Source organism: Oncorhynchus mykiss, chromosome 2 (genome assembly GCF_057628025.1).
Source record: "Oncorhynchus mykiss isolate SJ-2025 chromosome 2, ASM5762802v1, whole genome shotgun sequence".
NCBI lineage: Eukaryota > Metazoa > Chordata > Actinopteri > Salmoniformes > Salmonidae > Oncorhynchus > Oncorhynchus mykiss.
In genome coordinates, this window is record NC_143023.1 from 16,614,167 (window position 1) to 16,634,844 (window position 20,678).

At 41.5% G+C, this 20,678-nt stretch overlaps 1 protein-coding gene across 3 annotated transcripts; it reads left to right on the forward strand.

Moving 5' to 3' along the window:
• Positions 1–9: 9 nt before the first annotated feature.
• dap3 (death associated protein 3) lies at positions 10–11,187 on the forward strand. 3 transcript variants are annotated; one of them, XM_036939755.2, is made up of 13 exons: positions 10–202; positions 471–512; positions 4,531–4,644; positions 4,733–4,834; positions 4,904–5,012; positions 6,684–6,776; positions 6,874–7,004; positions 8,111–8,191; positions 8,764–8,928; positions 9,141–9,200; positions 9,293–9,382; positions 9,618–9,735; positions 10,726–11,187. In XM_036939755.2, the coding sequence occupies exons 2-13, from the start codon at positions 474–476 to the stop codon at positions 10,809–10,811; spliced, it is 1,188 nt and encodes a 395-aa protein (XP_036795650.1). In that variant the 5' UTR covers positions 10–202; positions 471–473; the 3' UTR covers positions 10,812–11,187. The 3 variants fall into 3 exon arrangements, with proteins under 3 accessions (XP_036795650.1, XP_036795656.1, XP_036795647.1); XM_036939761.2 differs by having other exon boundaries at positions 23–323; XM_036939752.2 differs by lacking the exon at positions 10–202 and having other exon boundaries at positions 435–512.
• The last annotated feature ends 9,491 nt before the right edge of the window (positions 11,188–20,678 follow it).

Here is a 20,678-nt window from a genome sequence, read left to right on the forward strand (position 1 = left end):
TGCGCAAACGATGCGCATATTTGAGCTCTCTACGTAACATCCTTCGTCTACAAACCAAAATGGCGACTACCACGGATTTAGTACCGTGACAGTTCGACCGAAATTGTGCAACTCTTCAGTGTTCTCAAAATAGACCTGAACCGTCTAAAACTACATGACCTTGCCTGTTTGGGTCTTAATTTTGAATTTAATTAATTAATTGGTTGGTAAATTATTGTTGTGTACCTACAGTTGTTGTAGTCTTGCTGCAGTGTAACGTTACTGTAAAACAAGGATGCATGGTGCAGTGTCTTGCTAGCATATATATAGCTAGCTAATGCAAGGTTAGCTAGCTATTGAGTTTAGATTACATTGCTAGTCCTAATAACATAGTCATTATTTTACAGTGAAGGTCGCCCCTGCAATAGTACAGATGGCACCAGTGTAACTGTGTAAACTGACCTGGGTTTATGTACTTATTCATGTTCCAGACCATGGCCCTTCACAGACTATCCTTGAGATTACGACAAACGGTGAGTCCATGGTGCAAGATCCCATGACATTCATAGCTTTATTTATTATATTTAACTAGGCAAGTCAGTTAAGAACAAATTCTTATTTAAAATGATGGCCTACCAAAAGGCAAAAAGGCCTCCTGCGGGAACGGGGGCTGGAATTAAACTATATATATGACAAAACACATCACGACGAGAGACAACACAACACTACACAAAGAGAGACCTAAGAAAACAACATAGCAAGGCAGCAACACATGACAAATCAACATGGTAGCAGCACAAAACATGGTACAAACATTTTTGGGCACAGACAGCACAAATTGGCAAGAAGGTAGAGAACAATACATCACACAAAGCAGCTACAACTGTCGGTAAGTGTCTGATTGATTAATAGAATGAAGAGAGCTTGAGGCTTGCACTAATACTATAGTCCCTAATACCTAATTGTTATGTGCTGACTCAACTCTCATTTCCATTACACATAAGTCATTGGACGAAGGCGTCTTCTGTATGGGGATGTTTAGTTAAGAGCCCCAACGCTCGGTCTGAACATTAACATGCATCGCTTCCTTATCTTTCATATCAGCGAGAAACAATACAAATAAAAAAAAATACAGTACCAGTCAAAAGTTTGGACACACCTACTCATTCCAGGGTTTTTCTTTATTTTTTATATTTTCTAAATTGTAGAATAAAAGTGACGACATCAAAACAATGAAAAGCTCAAAGCTCTGCACACTTGCCATTCTTTCAACCAGCTTCATGACATAGTCACCTGGAATGTATTTCAATCGAGAGGTGTACCTTGGTAAAAGTTTATTTGTGGAATTTCTTTCCTTAATGTGTTTAAGCCAATCAGTTGTGTTGTGACATGGCAGGGGTGGTATACTGAAGGTAACCCTATTTGGTAAAATACCAAGTCGAATTGCTGCAAAGAAACCACTACTAAAGGACACCAATAAGAAGAAGAGACTTGCTTGGGCCAAGAAACATGAGCAATGGACATTAGACTGGTGGAACTCTGTCCTTTTGGTCTGATGAGTCCAAATTTGAGATGTTTGGTTGCATCCGCCATGTCTTTGTGAGATGCAGAGTAGGTGAACGGGTGATCTCCGCATGTGTGGTTCCCACCGTGAAGCATGGAGGTATGATGGTGTGGGGGTGCTTTGCTGGTGACACTGTCGGTGATTTATTTAAAATTCAGGGCACACTTAACCAGCATGGCTACCACAGCATTCTGCAGCGATATGCCATCCCATCTGGTTTGAGCTTAGTGGGACTATCATTTGTTTTTTTAACAGGACAATGACCCAACACACCTTCAGGTTGTGTAAGGGCAATTTGACCAAGAAGGAGAGTGATAGAGTGCTGCATCAGATGACCTGGCCAAAACACAATCACCTGGCATCAACCCAATAAAGATGGTTTGGGATGAGTTGGACCACCGAGTGAAGGAAAATCAGCCAACAAGTGCTCATCATATGTGGGAACTCCTTCAAGACTGTTGGAAAAGTGTTCCAGGTGAAGCTGATTGAGAGAATGCCTAGAGTGTGCAAAGCTGTCATCAAGGCAAAGGGTGGCTACTTTGAAGAATCTCAAATATAAAATATATATTTGTTTAACACCTTTTTTAGTAACTGCATGATTCCATGTGTTATTTCATAGTTTTGATGTCTTCATTATCATTCTACAATGTAGAAAATTGTGAAAATAAAGAGCCTTGAATGAGTAATCGTGTCTAAACTTGTACTATATACATATACACTTGTACTGTGTGTGTGTGTATATATATGTGTGTGTATATATATATACATACATACATACATACATACAGTGGGGCAAAAAGTATTTAGTCAGCCACCAATTGTGCAAGTTCTCCTACTTAAAAAGATGAGAGGCCTGTAATTTTCATCATAGGTACACTTCAACTACTTCAATACTTATTTTCCACCATAATTTGCAAATCAATTCATTGTAGGATTTTTAATGTGATTTTCTGGATTTTTCTTTCTAATTTGTCTGTCATAGTTGAAGTGTACCTATGAAAATTACAGGCCTCATCTTTTTAAGTGGGAGAACTTGCACAATTGGTGGCAGACTAAATACTTTTTCCCCCCACTGTATATTGTTACGCACATTTTTATAGGGTTAGTATTCCCACATTTATAGCGCGTGTTTACAGAAGACCCGGACCGGACCGCCTGTGCTGTTTAGCATGCTCTGAGTCCCTGTGTGTAATGGAAGAAGGCTACCAGAAACGTGTTGTCACTGAAAAATACTGCATCTGTGATAAAGCCGGTGCAGCTGCCCACTGCACTGAGGCTAGGAAACACTATCACCACCGATAAATCCATGATAATTGAGAATTTCAATGAGCATTGTTCTAGTGTTGGCCGTGCTTTCCACCTGGCTACCCCTACCCGGGTCAACAGCCTTGCACCCCAACAGCAACTTGCCCAAGCCTCCCCCATTTCTCATTCACCCAAATTCAGATAGCTGATGTTCTGAAAGAGCTGCAAAATCTGGACCCCTACAAATCAGCCGGGCTAGACCATCTGGACCCTCTCTAAAATTACGTTGAAATTGTTGCAACCCCTATTATTAGCCTGTTCAACCTCTCTTTCGTATCGTCTGAGATCCCCAAAGATTGAAAAGCTACTGCGGTCATCCCCCTCTTCAAAGGGGGAGACACACTAGACCCAAACTGCTACAGACCTATATCTATCCTACCCTGCCTTTCTAAGGTCTTCGAAAGCCAAGTTAGATCACCGACCATTTTGAATCCGACTGTACCTTCTCTGCTATACAATCTGGTTTCCAAGCTGGTCATGGGTGCACCTCAGCTACGCTCAAGGTCCTAAACAATATCATAACCGCCATCCATAAGAGACAATACTGTGCAGCTGTATTCATCGACCTGGCCAAGGCTTTCGACTCTGTCAGTCAACACATTCTTATCCGCAGACTCAACAGCCTTGGTTTCTCAAATGACTGCCACGCCTGTTTCACCTACTTCTCAGATAGAGTTCAGTGTGTCAAATCGGAGGGCCTGTTGTCCGGACATCTGGCAGTCTATGGGGGTACCACAGAGTTCAATTCTCGGGCCGACTCTTTTCTCTGTATACATCAATGATGTCTCTCTTGCTGCTGGTGATTCTCTGATCTACCTCTACGCAGACGACACCATTTGGTATACTTCTGGCTCTTCTTTGGACACTGTGTTAACTAACCTCCAGACGAGCTTCAATGCCATACAACTCCTTCCGTGGCTTCCAACTGCTCTTAAATGCAAGTAAAACTAAATGCATGCTCTTCAACCGATCGCTGCCCGCACCTGCCCGCCCGTCCAGCATCACTACTTTGGACGGTTCTGACTCAGAATATGTGGACAACTACAAATACCTAGGTGTCTGGTTAGACTGTAAACTCTCTTTCCAGACTCACATTAAGCATCTCCAATCCAAAATTAAATCTAGAATCAGCTTCCTATTTTGCAACAAAGCATCCTTCACTTACGCTGCCAAACATACCCTCGTAAAACTGACTCCTGCCGATCCTTGACTTCGGCGATGTCATTTACAAATTAGCCTCCAACTCTACTCAGCAAATTGGATTCAGTCTATCACAGTGCCATCCGTTTTGTCACCAAAGCCCCATATACTACCCACCACTGTGACCTGTATGCTCTTGTTGGCTGGCCCTTGCTTCATATTCGTCGCCAAACCCACTGGCTCCAGGTCATCTATAAGTCTTTGCTACGTAAAGCACCACCTTATCTCAGCTCACTGGTCACCATAGCATAGCACGCGCTCCAGCAGGTATATCTCACTGGTCATCCCCAAAGCTAATGTCTTTCTGGAGATGTCTTTCTGGTACTAGTAAAAATGTGTTTTGTGCTTCACCACTGTACTGTAGTTCATTCTAACAGTCCTAAATTCTAGAACACTGCTGTGCTTAGGCGTACATGTTTTGGACTATGATAGATGCTCTACACCTGCCTCTTACCTGTGGAATGTGATGATGTCACGGACAGGTAGCGCAGGTGCGGCCGCTCCATGGCAGTGGGTGTGGCCAGCAGCAGGAGGCGATTGGCATGGAGACGAGACCGGAGACATTCTCCATCTTCAGAACACAGGAGAACGACCCAGTAGGTGGAATAATCAACCACACTTTATTCTGTAGCATGTGGTAATAAGTGTAGAGGGTACTGATGTTTCATCTCCCTCTGTCCCCAGGCCTGTCAGTCAGAACAGCACCTAGGGCAGTACTACACTGTGCCCCCCTCCCACTTCCACACTGTCTTCCCCCATGGCCTGCCTCCACGATACCAACAACAGGTAGTGTGTGTGTGTGTGTGTGTGTGTGTGTGTGTTACAGTATGACTGACTGTCTGTACCCGTGTCCAGGTGAAGACGTTTAACGAGGGCTGTGTGATGGTGAGGCAGCCTGCTCTGGAGCTGATATCTCACCTGAAGAGAGCTGACTACAGCAAGCCCACCCTGCGCTACCTACTCTGTATCCTACCCTACCTAATATACCTGATCACACCTCAGTGTACCTTTACACATTTAATATACAGTCGTGGCCAAAAATGTTGAGAAAGACACAGATATTAATTTCCACAAAGTTTGCTGCTTCAGTGTCTTTAGATATTTTTATCAGATGTTACTATGGAATACTGAAGTATAATTACAAGCATTTCATAAGTGTCAAATGCTTTTATTGACAATTACCAGAAGTTGATGCAAATAGTCAATATTTGCAATGTAGACCCTTCTTTTTCAAGACCTCTGCAATTCGCCCTGGAATGCTGTCAAATTAACTTCTGGGCCACATCCTGACTCATGGCAGCCCATTCTTGCATAATCAATTGTCAGAATTTGTGGGGTTTTGTTTGTCCACCTGCCTCTTGAGGATTGACCACAAATTCTCAATGGGATTAAGGTCTGGGGAGTTTCCTGGCAATGGACCCAAAATATCAATGTTTTGTTCCTCGAGCCACTTAGTTATCACTTTTGCCTTGTGCCAAGGTGCTCCATCATGCTGGAAGAGGCATTGTTCGTCACCAAACTGTTCCTGGATGGTTGGGAGAAGTTGCTCTCGGAGGATGTGTTGGTGCCATTCTTTATTCATAGCTGTATTCTTAGGCAAAATTGTGAGTGAGCCCACTCCCTTGGCTGAGAAGCAACCCCACATATGAATGGTGTCAGGATGCTTTACTGTTGGCATGACACAGGACTGATGGTAGCGCTCACCTTGTCTTCTCCGGACAAACTTTTTTTCCTGATGCCCCAAACAATCAGAAAGGGGATTCATCAGAGAAAAGGACTTTACCCCAGTCCTCAGCAGTCCAATCCCTGTACATTTTGCAGAATATCAGTCTGTCCATTGTTTTTCCTGAAGAGAAGTGGCTTCTTTGCTGCCCTTCTTGACACCAGGCCATCCTCCAAAAGTCTTCGCCTCACTGTACATGCAGATGCACTCACACCTGCCTGCTGCCATTCCTGAGCAAGCTCTGTACTGGTGGTGCCCCGATCCCGCAGCTGAATCAACTTTAGGAGACGGTCCTGGCACTTGCTGGACTGTCTCGGGTGCCCAGAAGCCTTCTTCACAACAATTGAACCGCCCTCCTTGAAGTTCTTGATGATCCGATAAATGGTTGATTTAGGTGCAATCTTACTGGCAGCCTGTGAAGCCCATTTTGTGCAAAGCAATGATGATGGCACGTGGTTTCTTGCAGGTAAGCATGGTTGACAGAAGAAGAACAATGATTCCAAACACCACCCTCATTTTGAAGCTTCCAGTCTGTTATTCGAACTCAATCAGCATGACAGAGTGATCTCCAGCCTTGTCCTCGTCAACACTCACACCTGTGTTAACTAGAGAATCACTGACATGATGTCAGCTGGTCCTTTTGTGGCAGGGCTGACATTTTTGTGATTCAGTTAATTTGCATGGCAAAGAGGGACATTGCAATTCATCTGATCACTCTTCATAACATTCTGGAGTATATACAAATTGCCGTCATACAAACTGAGGCAGAAAACTGTGGAAATTAATATTTGTGTCATTCTCAAAACCTTTGGCCACGACTATACACACGGTCATCCCCGTACCTCTCTGACCAGTGTTGTCTACCTGTATTGTGTTGAATTATGTTGGTGTTGACCTTGACTGGTTGTGTAGATGGGGTGAAGGGCAGTGGGAAGACCATGTCTCTCTGTCATACTGTCCACTACTGCTCCACACAGGGATGGCTAGTACTACACATACCAGATGGTGAGTAACACACACACACCCCGACATGGCATACACACAGACACACAAAATAATGATGATGATAATAATGATTGTGATAATAATCTCCTCTCTATAGCCCACCTGTGGGTGAAGAACTGTAAGGAGCTGTTGCCCTCCTCCTACCACGCCTCCCGCTTTGACCAGCCAATACAGGCCTCCAACTGGCTACGCAACTTCAGAACCACCAATGAACACTTCCTTTCTAAGGTAGCTCCTCCTCCTCAGATAGATAGTGAGCTCCAGGTACAGTGCCAGTCAAACATTAAAAAAATAAAATCATACTATTATGATTTGAGTTAATACATGTCAATCACCTTTGGCAGTAATTACAGCTGAGTCTTTCTGGGTAAGTCTCAGAGCTTTGCACACCTGGATTGTACAATATTTGCCTATTATTCTTTTAAAAAACATTGTCAAGCTCTGTGAAGTTGGTTGTTGATCATTGCTAGACAGCCATTTTCAAGTATTGCCATAGATTTTCAAGCTGATTGTAAGTCGACACTATAACTAGGCCACTCAGGAACATTCAATGTCATCTTGGTAAGCAATTCCAGTGTATATTTGGCTTTGTTTGTTTCCCAGTGTCTGTTTCTTTTTATCCTAAAAACTCCACAGAGGCCTTGCCGATGACAAGCATACCCATAACATGATGCAGCCCCCACCATTCTTGAAAATATGATACTCAGTGATGTGTTTGTTGTGTTGGATTTACCCCAAACATAACACGTTGTATTCAGGACAAAAAGTTAATTTCATACCACATTTTTTTCAGTATTACTTTAGTGCCTTATTGCAAACAGGATGGCTTCCTTCTTTTCACTCTATCAATTATGTTAGTATTGTGAAATAATTACAATGTTTATCCATCTCCGTTATCTCCTATCACAGCTTTTAAACTCAAACTTTTTTAAGATCACGATTTGCCTCATGGTGAAATCCCTGAGCGGTTCCTGCCTCTTCGGAAACTACGTTAGGATTGCCGCCTGTATCGCTGTGGCAAAGTGGGTTTAATTTTACACTTTGGCTGGTGCATCAATAATAGCTCCACCATACTCAAAGGGATATTCAATATCTGTTTTATTTGTATATTTACCCAACTACCAATAGGTGCCCTTTGTGAACCATAGGAAAAGCTCCCTGGCCTTTGGTTGAATCTGTGCTTGAAATTCATTGTTTGACTTAGGAACCTTACTGCTAATTGTGTGTGTGGGGTACAGAGATGTCATTTGAAATACTATTGCACACAGTTGTTAAGCATATTTTTACTCCTTGAGGCATCCTGTATTTGTGACTGTCTCCCCTTGTTGTTTTAGATCAAGTTGAGGCAGCGGTACGTGTGGACTAAGCGAGAGAGCACTGAGGAGGGACGGCCACTAGGGGAGCTGGTGGACATGGTGAGTCCAGTGTCAACGTGCCCTTTATTAAGGCGTCAGCATCCTTCAGTTTGGCCGAACGAGTGTGCTCGCATGCTCCCTTAAGACCTTCACTTGAAAAATGAGTGTGTTAATAGTGCTGTTTGTCCATTTTTAAGATGCCGTAGTCAGAATTAATCTAAAATAACTTAATCTGTTATGACGTTTTTGCCAAGGAGATCTTAGTCATGCAATTTTATATCTAACTAACATGTATTGTGCAGTATTTTTCTATGAAAAAATGTGCATGAAAACAAGTAATCTCTTGTTGAATGACAACAAAGACTTTATTGCAGAATCCCTACTGTTTACCAATCACCAACGAAGGGGAGTAGACTTCAGCTACCGACTTCGGCTTGCCTCCAGAAAAAAATGAACACAAACATCACAATGTCGTCATAATATATGCACAAACTGTTCCGACCTGTTTTGGCTGGGAATCATGTGGACGCCTTGCGTCTGGGCTCCAGTTCTGAAACATAATTGGTTCAGTGCACTTCTCTTAAGAATCTCATACCACGTATCATTGTTAAGCTGTGTTTTTTTCACCCCAGGGAGTGTCTCGTGTGAAGAGCAGCAGTGATGTGGTGGGGGCAGTTCTAAAGGAGCTGAGGCTACAGGCTGGGGGGACAGAGGGGGGCTTCAGGCTGGCTGTGGCTGTTGATGGAGTCAACGGTCTCTGGGGAAGGACCACGCTCAAGAAGGAGGACAAGAGCCCTGTACTAATACACCTATACATTCATTCACCTCACTGTGGATCTATAAAAAATGTTTTCTATTGCTTCCATTTTTGTCTTTGTAATTTCTGTGTAAAGATTGCTTACTTAACTGACCTGTCTCTTTCTCTCCCCTCATTTCATCCTCTTTTCCTGACACTTTTCCCTTCTCTCTACTTTTTCTGTGTCTCTCTCTCCTCTCCCCTGTCTGTCAGGTGGCTCCAGAGGAGTTGACGTTGGTTCATAACTTGAGGAAGATGATCAACAATGACTGGGTGAGAACTGCATGGTGGTTACTGTGTCTAAAATACATTAGAAAATGACATGATTGTGATTTACACCACCACCCCTATCTCTCTCTCCTCAGTGTGGAGGGGCGGTCATCGCCACTCTGTCTCAGACAGGATCTCTCTACGCTCCAAGCTCTGCCTACCTGCCCCAGGAGCTGCTGGGAGAGGTCAGTGGTCATGATTACATCCTGGTTAATGTTGTATGTCCAGTCCAAAAACTACCTCTAACCCTTGGTGTTTATTGATCTGGGCTAACAAGGGAATGATCTAGATGTTTTTGGACAAGACCTTTCTGACGTGTTTACGTGCATCATGTTTCATGTTATTGTATGATCAGTCAAATAGAAACAGAAGTTCACCTATTAAAAACATCTATCCTCATCCTCTGTGTTCCTCCTACAGGAGGGCTTTGACAGCATGGACCCGTTTGTCCCAGTACCAGTCTCCCTCTACAGTGAGAAGGAGTTTGAGAGCTGTTACCTCTACTACCTGGACCGCCACTGGCTACAACACCCACACAGTAAGAGATATTCACTTTCACCACTGGCTACAACACCCTCACAGTAAGAGATATTCACTTTCACCACTGGCTACAACACCCTCACAGTAAGAGATATTCACTTTCACCACTGGCTACAACACCCTCACAGTAAGAGATATTCACTTTCACCACTGGCTACAACACCCTCACAGTAAGAGATATTCACTTTCACCACTGGCTACAACACCCTCACAGTAAGAGATATTCACTTTCACCACTGGCTACAACACCCTCACAGTAAGAGATATTCACTTTCACCACTGGCTACAACACCCTCACAGTAAGAGATATTCACTTTCACCACTGGCTACAACACCCTCACAGTAAGAGATATTCACTTTCACCACTGGCTACAACACCCACACAGTAAGAGATATTCACTTTCACCACTGGCTACAACACCCACACAGTAAGAGATATTCACTTTCACCACTGGCTACAACACCCTCACAGTAAGAGATATTCACTTTCACCACTGGCTACAACACCCACACAGTAAGAGATATTCACTTTCACCACTGGCTACAACACCCTCACAGTAAGAGATATTCACTTTCACCACTGGCTACAACACCCACACAGTAAGAGATATTCACTTTTACCACTGGCTACAACACCCTCACAGTAAGAGATATTCACTTTCACCACTGGCTACAACACCCTCACAGTAAGAGATATTCACTTTCACCACTGGCTACAACACCCTCACAGTAAGAGATATTCATTTTCACCACTGGCTACAACACCCTCACAGTAAGAGATATTCACTTTCACCACTGGCTACAACACCCACACAGTAAGAGATATTCACTTTCACCACTGGCTACAACACCCTCACAGTAAGAGATATTCACTTTCACCACTGGCTACAACACCCTCACAGTAAGAGATATTCACTTTCACCACTGTTTGTGATGTTTTAGATTATGACATGTTGAACTGATTGAGAGATTTCTCTCTCTCCATAAGGTCAGACAGAGGAAGGGAAGAAAGAACTGATCTTCCTCAGCAACAGAAACCCTTCTGTACTGGAGAGACTGTGTGCCTTCCTGTAACATCACACATGGGCCCACACCCTCCCACTCACACACACCCATAATCATGGACAAACCATATAGATAGAGGACTCATCTTTATATCTGTGCCTTTACAGCATCTGTGACAGCATGGGCAGTGCCATTGAGGCTACAACCCATAGGAATCCCCACTCAGTTGACTACTATAAGATGGTGGAAGCCTTCGATGGTGCTGCCCACACAACATCAAGGCCACTAGCGGCCTCTATCATTCTCTATGGGACAACCGCCAATACAGACTCATACATAACTACAATGTTATATTCCATGTATATGTGTGTGTCCCCCCATAAATTATTCTGTTGTGATGCATGATAGTGTGTCTTTTTCATAATAAAAATGTACATGAAAAACAGTCAGATCTCATGTTCTCTTTTATGAGCCAATAAAGCTATTCTCTTCATGGTGAAAAGTTAGTAGTGATGTTTGTCTTTTGAATATAGAGAGTATCTGACACAATGCACTTAATTACAACAAACGACTTCTTTTAAAGTCAATACATTTTTATTTGACCAAATCAAAGGGTTAAAAAGCCTTAAGGCTTTTGAATACATTTTAGTGGTAGATGTAGACAGGTATGGTCAAGTGAAGATGTTACTCTGCCTCATTACTAGTGTCCTCACGAGAGCACCAGACCATATTTCTGGGACTGTAGAGCATCAGGGCACCTTCGTCAGGGAGGGTGAGGTGACCTCTTTGTGCATTGTTGGGCCGGTCGATGTCCAGATCACCTCGGTCTCTGTAGAGCTCCAGGGTACCTTTGTCAGTGAGGGTGAGGTGACCTTTTAGTGTATTGTTGCAACGACCAGTGTTACTTGCCCAAATGGGATGGTCCTGTGTGGTGTAGATGACCAGGTTGCCATCCTGTTGGAGGATGAGCCTCTGAGCATCTTTGTTCACAGTGTTTGATGCCCAGACAACCCGACCCCAACCGTAGAGCACAAAGTTGCCATCGGTCTGCAAAGAGAAAATGAATTAGCATACTAACATGTTAGACAAAGATGCCCTCTGTTCAGGATGCCTCTGTTCTGTACTGAATGTTGCATTCCCAACATCCACTTATAAATGATTACTTTAAAAAATAATTAAGTTCTAGGGTGATAATATTTTTCAATATTTGCGACAAGTGTTCGTCAGCTAAATAAAAATATTAGGGGTGTGCATCTATCCCATTCAAGACGATTTGATACGTATCTAGATATTTGGTCTGCGATATGATACAGGAATGATACGTTTTCATTTGAAACAATTTGGTGCGATTCGATTTGATTAGAGAATGAATCAATGTATATCGATGCACTAAGATTTTTCATTTTCTATTCTAAATTAAAATCTGCAATTCGTAACATATCAATCGGAATGTATGATGGACATCCACAAATTAATACACACATTAGGAAACGTAACATATCAGTGGTGACCCATCATTCAAAAACGACAAAAATCTCTGAAACTGGAAACGCTTATCTCCCTCACTAGCTTTAAGCACCAACTGTCAGAGCAGCTCACAGATTACTGCACCTGTACATAGCCCATCTATAATTTAGCCAAAACAACTACCTCTTTCCCTACTGTATTTATTTAATTTTATTTATTTATTTATTTTGCTCCTTTGTACCCCATTATTTTTATTTCTACTTTGCACATTCTTCCACTGCAAATCTACCATTCCAGTGTTTTACTTGCTATATTGTATTTACTTTGCCACCATGGCCTTTTTTTGCCTTTACCTCCCTTATCTCACCTCATTTGCTCACATCGTATATAGACTTGTTTATACTGTATTATTGACTGTATGTTTGTTTTACTTCATGTGTAACTCTGTGTCGTATGTGTCGAACTGCTTTGCTTTATCTTGGCCAGGTCGCAATTGTAAATGAGAACTTGTTCTCAACTTGCCTACCTGGTTAAATAAAGGTGAAATAAAAAATAAAAATAAAATTCAGAGCAAGTGAGGCAGAGCCTGTTTAGCATGTTATTTTGGCATTAATACATGTCACATATCAGTTTGCAAACAATGTAAAAAATATATATAAAAATGTAGTTAATAAATTCGCATACAAACATGGTCTCTTTTTTGCTTTCTTTGAGTAAGGCAGCTTCAAAATGCAGGTGTTTCAGCCTAGCTCAGTACTTTCTGTGGTGGTGGAGCAGCCATCGGAAAATACAAAGCTTAGGGGTTGGTAATGTTCTCCAGTTGTGCTGTGATTGGCTCAGTGTTCTGTCACTCATGGGGACACTACATCACTGCAAAATCTACAGGGAGACCTCAAATTCAAGCTCCATGGGTGCTGCCATAGAGTTACATTAGAAGTGCCCATCCAAGAAGGCTCAATGTCGTTGGCCAAAGATAATTAGTCAAATCACGTTATATCTACCGTAGCTTTGATTGGACTGATCATGTCAACATCATACTTTAAAAATGTTATCTAGCAAGCTAGACAAGCAGCAAATCCTTGTCATATGAAGAGAAATTATAGATAAAATGTATTGGTGCTCATCGGCCATTTGACATAAACATTACACAACAAGTTTGAAATAGCAAATTCAACAATGAGTGGTTTGGAAGGAATCAGTGGCTAACTGCAAGCATTGCAAAGCAATCACTAGCCTGCTATTCAGTGGAGAGGGTGTGTGGTCCAAGTCTGGGTTTAAGGGTCTCTATTCCAAGCTTAAAAGGATAAACATTCAACACCATGGGCCAGAAAAGTTTGAATACATTGGCCATGCTGTCAATCCAGCATGCCTTCTGCCGCATTCAAAACAACTGGAAACTTGGAAATCTCAGACTTCAGTGAGTTCAAGACAACTGGAAACTGAAAAAAAAACAAGCTCAGACTGGGAAAATACGTTTTGAACAGTCGTTCAACTCGGAATTCAAAGTTCTGAACTCGGGCCTCTATCTAGAGCTCCGACCTGAAGATCACTGACGTCATGATTCAACCTTGTTTTTTTCCGAGTTCCCAATTGTCTTGAAAGCACCATAAATCCAGAGAATGCCAGACTTTGATGAAAAATTTGCCCAAAAGGACCGCCGCGCCACCTTCCTGTTCAAGTGAGCACAGCACAACAAGGGGAGTCCAAAAATGTCTTGTTTGCTGCTACATAAATGATGTAATATGCCAGGGAGATATGTGTACTACTAGGTGTATGTTGTGTAGTAAGCTGTTAGTAGCCCATGTGCCTCACCCTAATAATTTGGTCCCTTTCCCACCCTACTGTTCTGACTTGGTGGTGCACATGTTTATAGCCTGTTTTAGAGAAATGTAATCATTGAATATTGTAAGAGCTTTCATTGTCTGCTTATATGCCCCCTTTATCCTACGGTACTGACTTGTTGTACAGGGAGAATACTGTAAGAACGGCCCATTTTCTGAATTCTGTCGCTGTACATTTCAAAAGTGCTGAACAAATAGCTATACTGACTTCGTCAGTCCTAGATCGCTCATTAATGTCATAATCGAAATTACGGATTGCCTCTTATCCGCTCGTTGTCCCCCTTATGCCATCGTCTGTACATCTCAATTATCAGTAGAAACCACATTTGCTTAAGCAAGTCAGCCATAACAGCTATGTTTTTTTAAAGGCAGTAAATGATAATGAATGAACTGTGTCGCTGCCAGACAAGGCTCCACTGATAGCCAGGTGTAGCAGTGGTAATGATTTAGTCCATTGTGCTGAAAAGAAAGCTCTGCAGTTGGGACAGTTTTATGTAGGCCTTAACAGTTTGTCACCGTTATAGTGCAATTTGTGTATTGCTTAGTGTTGCGTAGTGACTTTGCTGTCATGCATCTAAAACATTTTTTGTTGGTTCACCCATCAAGATTTACATGCTATAATTGCCTCTGCATATCATACTAAATGCAGTGTCTCGGATTTACATACAGAATAATACGAAATGCTAGGAAGCCACATTGAGTGGGGTGGTAGATTCCTAGTCTCCATTATTGCTCAGCTCAGGTGCCTATATAGACATACATAATTTACACGCACACACGCACAAATCCAGCTCAGAGAGGCCTAGCCCATGATCTCCACCAGCAGCAGATATTCATTTAGAATGGGAAATGGATGTGTTTATACAACAAATGTTAGTGCATAGAATCATATTGCATCAAACTGAATCTCATTCATTTGTTCTCTAATCAAACCGCATCGTTTCAAACTAAAACATATAATATATGTGTCTTATTGGAGCCCATGTATATAGGCCTACAGTGCCTTGCGAAAGTATTCGGCCCCCTTGAACTTTGCGACCTTTTGCCACATTTCAGGCTTCAAACATGAAGATATAAAACTGTATTTTTTTGTGAAGAATCAACAACAAGCGGAACACAATCATGAAGTGGAACGACATTTATTGGATATTTCAAACTTTTTTAACAAATCAAAAACTGAAAAATTGGGCGTGCAAAATTATTCAGCCCCCTTAAGTTAATACTTTGTAGCGCCACCTTTTGCTGCGATTACAGCTGTAAGTCGCTTGGGGTATGTCTCTATCAGTTTTGCACATCGAGAGACTGACATTTTTCCCCATTCCTCCTTGCAAAACAGCTCGAGCTCAGTGAGGTTGGATGGAGAGCATTTGTGAACAGCAGTTTTCAGTTCTTTCCACAGATTCTCGATTGGATTCAGGTCTGGACTTTGACTTGGCCATTCTAACATCTGGATATGTTTATTTTTGAACCATTCCATTGTAGATTTTGCTTTATGTTTTGGATCATTGTCTTGTTGGAAGACAAATCTCCGTCCCAGTCTCAGGTCTTTTGCAGACTCCATCAGGTTTTCTTCCAGAATGGTCCTGTATTTGGCTCCATCCATCTTTCCATCAATTTTAACCATCTTCCCTGTCCCTGCGGAAGAAAAGCAGGCCCAAACCATGATGCTGCCACCACCATGTTTGACAGTGGGGATGGTGTGTTCAGGGTGATGAGCTGTGTTGCTTTTACGCCAAACATAACGTTTTGCATTGTTGCCAAAAAGTTCCATTTTGGTTTCATCTGACCAGAGCACCTTCTTCCACATGTTTGGTGTGTCTCCCAGGTGGCTTGTGGCAAACTTTAAACGACACTTTTTATGGATATCTTTAAGAAATGGCTTTCTTCTTGCCACTCTTCCATAAAGGCCAGATTTGTGCAATATACGACTGATTGTTGTCCTATGGACAGAGTCTCCCACCACAGCTGTAGATCTCTGCAGTTCATCCAGAGTGATCATGGGCCTCTTGGCTGCATCTCTGATCAGTCTTCTCCTTGTATGAGCTAAAAGTTTAGAGGGACGGCCAGGTCTTGGTAGATTTGCAGTGGTCTGATACTCCTTCCATTTCAATATTATCGCTTGCACAGTGCTCCTTGGGATGTTTAAAGCTTGGGAAATCTTTTTGTATCCAAATCCGGCTTTAAACTTCTTCACAACAGTATCTCGGACCTGCCTGGTGTGTTCCTTGTTCTTCATGATGCTCTCTGCGCCTTTAACGGACCTCTGAGACTATCACAGTGCAGGTGCATTTATACGGAGACTTGATTACACACAGGTGGATTGTATTTATCATCATTAGTCATTTAGGTCAACATTGGATCATTCAGAGATCCTCACTGAACTTCTGGAGAGAGTTTGCTGCACTGAAAGTAAAGGGGCTGAATAATTTTGCACGCCCAATTTTTCAGTTTTTGATTTGTTAAAAAAGTTTGAATTATCCAATAAATGTTGTTCCACTTCATGATTGTGTCCCACTCGTTGTTGATTCTTCACAAAAAAATACAGTTTTATATCTTTATGTTTGAAGCCTGAAATGTGGCAAAAGGTCGCAAAGTTCAAGGGGGCCGAATACTTTCGCAAGGCACTGTAAGTAGTTACTATACCCCACATTACCTGACATCATTACTTACCCATAGAAGTAGTTACTATACCCTACATTACCTGACATCATTACTTACCCATAGAAGTAGTTTCTATACTCACATTGTTACTTACCAATAGAAGTAGTTACTATACTCACATCGTTACTTACCCATAGAAGTAGTTACTATACCCTACATTACCTGACATCATTACTTACCCATAGAAGTAGTTACTATACTCACATCGTTACTTACCCATAGAAGTAGTTACTATACCCCACATTACCTGACATCATTACTTACCCATAGAAGTAGTTACTATACCCCACATTACCTGACATCATTACTTACCCATAGAAGTAGTTACTATACCCCACATTACCTGACATCATTACTTACCCATAGAAATAGTAACCATACCCCACATTACCTGACATCATTACTTACCCATAGAAGTAGTTACCATACCCCACATTACCTGACATCATTACTTACCCATAGAAGTAGTTACTATACTCACATCGTTACTTACCCATAGAAGTAGTTACTATACCCCACATTACCTGACATCATTACTTACCCATAGAAGTAGTTACTATACCCTACATTACCTGACATCATTACTTACCCATAGAAGTAGTTTCTATACTCACATCATTACTTACCCATAGAAGTAGTTACTATACTCACATCGTTACTTACCCATAGAAGTAGTTACTATACCCCACATTACCTGACATCATTACTTACCCATAGAAGTAGTTACTATACCCCACATTACCTGACATCATTACTTACCATACCCCACATTACCTGACATCATTACTTACCCATAGAAGTAGTTACTCTACCCCACATTACCTGACATCATTACTTACCCATAGAAGTAGTTACTATACCCCACATTACCTGACATCATTACTTACCCATAGAAGTAGTTACCATACCCCACATTACCTGACATCATTACTTACCCATAGAAGTAGTTACTATACCCCACATTACCTGACATCATTACTTACCCATAGAAGTAGTTACTATACCCCACATTACCTGACATCATTACTTACCCATAGAAGTAGTTACTATACTCACATCGTTACTTACCCATAGAAGTAGTTACTATACCCCACATTACCTGACATCATTACTTACCATACCCCACATTACCTGACATCATTACTTACCCATAGAAGTAGTTACTCTACCCCACATTACCTGACATCATTACTTACTATACCCCACATTACCTGACATCATTACTTACCCATAGACGTAGTTACTATACCCCACATTACCTGACATCATTACTTACCCATAGAAGTAGTTACTATACCCCACATTACCTGACATCATTACTTACCCATAGACGTAGTTACTATACCCCACATTACCTGACATCATTACTTACCCATAGAAGTAGTTACTATACCCCACATTACCTGACATCATTACTTACCCATAGAAGTAGTTACCATACCCCACATTACCTGACATCATTACTTAGCCATAGAAGTAGTTACTATACCCCACATTACCTGACATCATTACTTACCCATAGAAGTAGTTACTATACCCCACATTATCTGACATCATTACTTACCCATAGAAGTAGTTACTATACCCCACATTATCTGACATCATTACTTACCCATAGAAGTAGTTACTATACCCCCACATTACCTGACATCATTACTTACCCATAGAATTAGTTACTATACCCCACATTACCTGACATCATTATTTACCCATAGAAGTAGTTACTATACCCCACATTACCTGACATCATTACTTACCCATAGAAGTAGTTACTATACCCGATCATAGGGATGATTAACTCTGGAAGCTCCATCTGTTTCTTTCCACCCCATGTACAGTATGGAACAGACTTCCCTACAAATAGATGTATTGGTGCCTTTCAGGCATTTCAGTGTTTATTGAGGACCTCTGCTGAGGAATGTGATTGATTTCATGAATGTACTTTATTTTATTGTTTTCTCTTTGTATTTATTTTCTGGTGTATTTCCTATGTGTCATTTGTTGTGTAATTGTGAGATGGAAAAGAGACCTTGATCTCAATGAGACTCCCTGTTAAAATAAAGGTAAAAAAATTAATATTTGATTGTCATTTACACCAACACCCCTAAGGTATATGGGTCTCTCTCTGTCCCTCTGTTGCTCCTCCGTGTGGAGGGGTGGTCATCGCCACTCTGTCTCAGACGGTGTCTCTACGCTCCAAGCCTTCCTGCCCCAGGAGCTGCCTGGGCCATGATTAAATCCTGATTAATGTTATTTTATGTCCAGTCCCAGTCTAAACTCCAACTCTTTGGTGTCTTTAGATCTGGGCTATTAGGGTTAAGGGAAGGGACTAAGGTAATGACCTTGAGACACAGCCGACCCACAGGAGTTTACTGTCAATCTGAGAGCCATCGTCAACAACCCTCAGGGTGTCGCTATTGAGCCTGCAGTCAGAGGTCAAACAAGCCAGTTAGTTCAAACAAATGCAGCTTTCCTTTTGGAAGCCCAGGATAGAGAGACCCAGTAGTCTCCCAGTTAAGGAAATTGAAAAAAGAGGGTAGAGCAGAGCGCCGGGTTGAAATGCAAACTGAGACGAATTTCAAGCCATTCAAACAAGTGTGGCATTAGATGTGAAGAATGGGGTGTTATGCCTTGACAGTGGTGATGGTAACATGTAAATATTGGTAGGGCAAAAATAAGATACGTCTTATTGTCACATACATAAAACGAATATGCGTCAAAACCACTACACTACAAATTGAATGCACCAATACCAGAAATGAGTTTTGAGTCACACAAACATTCTGACCATTGAGTTATGATCTGTTTATAGGCAAATGACTCCCCCTATATTTAGCTCTTAGTGCACTAAAGACCACAGGACCTTAGCATTTACTTTTAAAGAGTAAAGTGTATTTTACATTCAGAATCAAATTCAGCATCGGTCTGACATCAAACATCAACAAAAATACATCCTAACTAGCTAACGTCCGCTACCTCAGTACAGCTGCGAGCCACTGCTTCCATCCAAACAACTGGATGGATCTTATTTTGCCATGTTCTTATGTAATGTTGAGTGGCTGATGAGCACCAAGAGAAGTTATGTCTCTGTATTTCTTCATTACGCAAAGTTTGAAAAGGATTTGCTAGGAAATAGTCGACCTGATTAGAGCGAGAGAGAGATAATCCTGGAGGGCCACAGTGTTTGATCTAAAGATGACACCCCCAGGTATGAGAATAATGAATATGTGTGGCATAGTGAATACCAGAAGAAGAGGTTGTCAGCTTACTTTTAAATTGCAACAACAACTGTCAGATGTGCTGTATGAGGTACTGTAGTACAGTGGAATGGGCATTATTATTCCATTGTACACTATAAACTCAAATCAAAAATCAAAAATCAAAAATCAAATCAAATGTATTTGTCACATACACATGGTTAGCAGATGTTAATGCGAGTGTAGCGAAATGCTTGTGCTTCTAGTTCCGACAATGCAGTAATAACCAACGAGTAATCTAACTAACAATTCCAAAACTACTACCTTATACACACAAGTGTAAAGGGATAAAGAATATGTACATAAAGATATATGAATGAGTGATGGTACAGAGCGGCATAGGCAAGATGCAGTAGATGGTATCGAGTACAGTATATACATATGAGATGAGTATGTAAACAAAGTGGCATAGTTTAAAGTGGCTAGTGATACATGTATTACATAAAGATGCAGTAGATGATATAGAGTACAGTGTATACGTATACATATGAGATAAATAATGTAGGGTATTTAAACATTATATTAAGTAGCATTGTTTAAAGTGGCTAGTGATATATTTTACATCAATTCCCATCAATTCCCATTATTAAAGTGGCTGGAGTTGAGTCAATGTGTTGGCAGCAGCCACTCAATGTTAGTGGTGGCTGTTTAACAGTCTGATGGTCTTGAGATAGAAGCTGTTTTTCAGTCTCTCGGTCCCAGCTTTGATG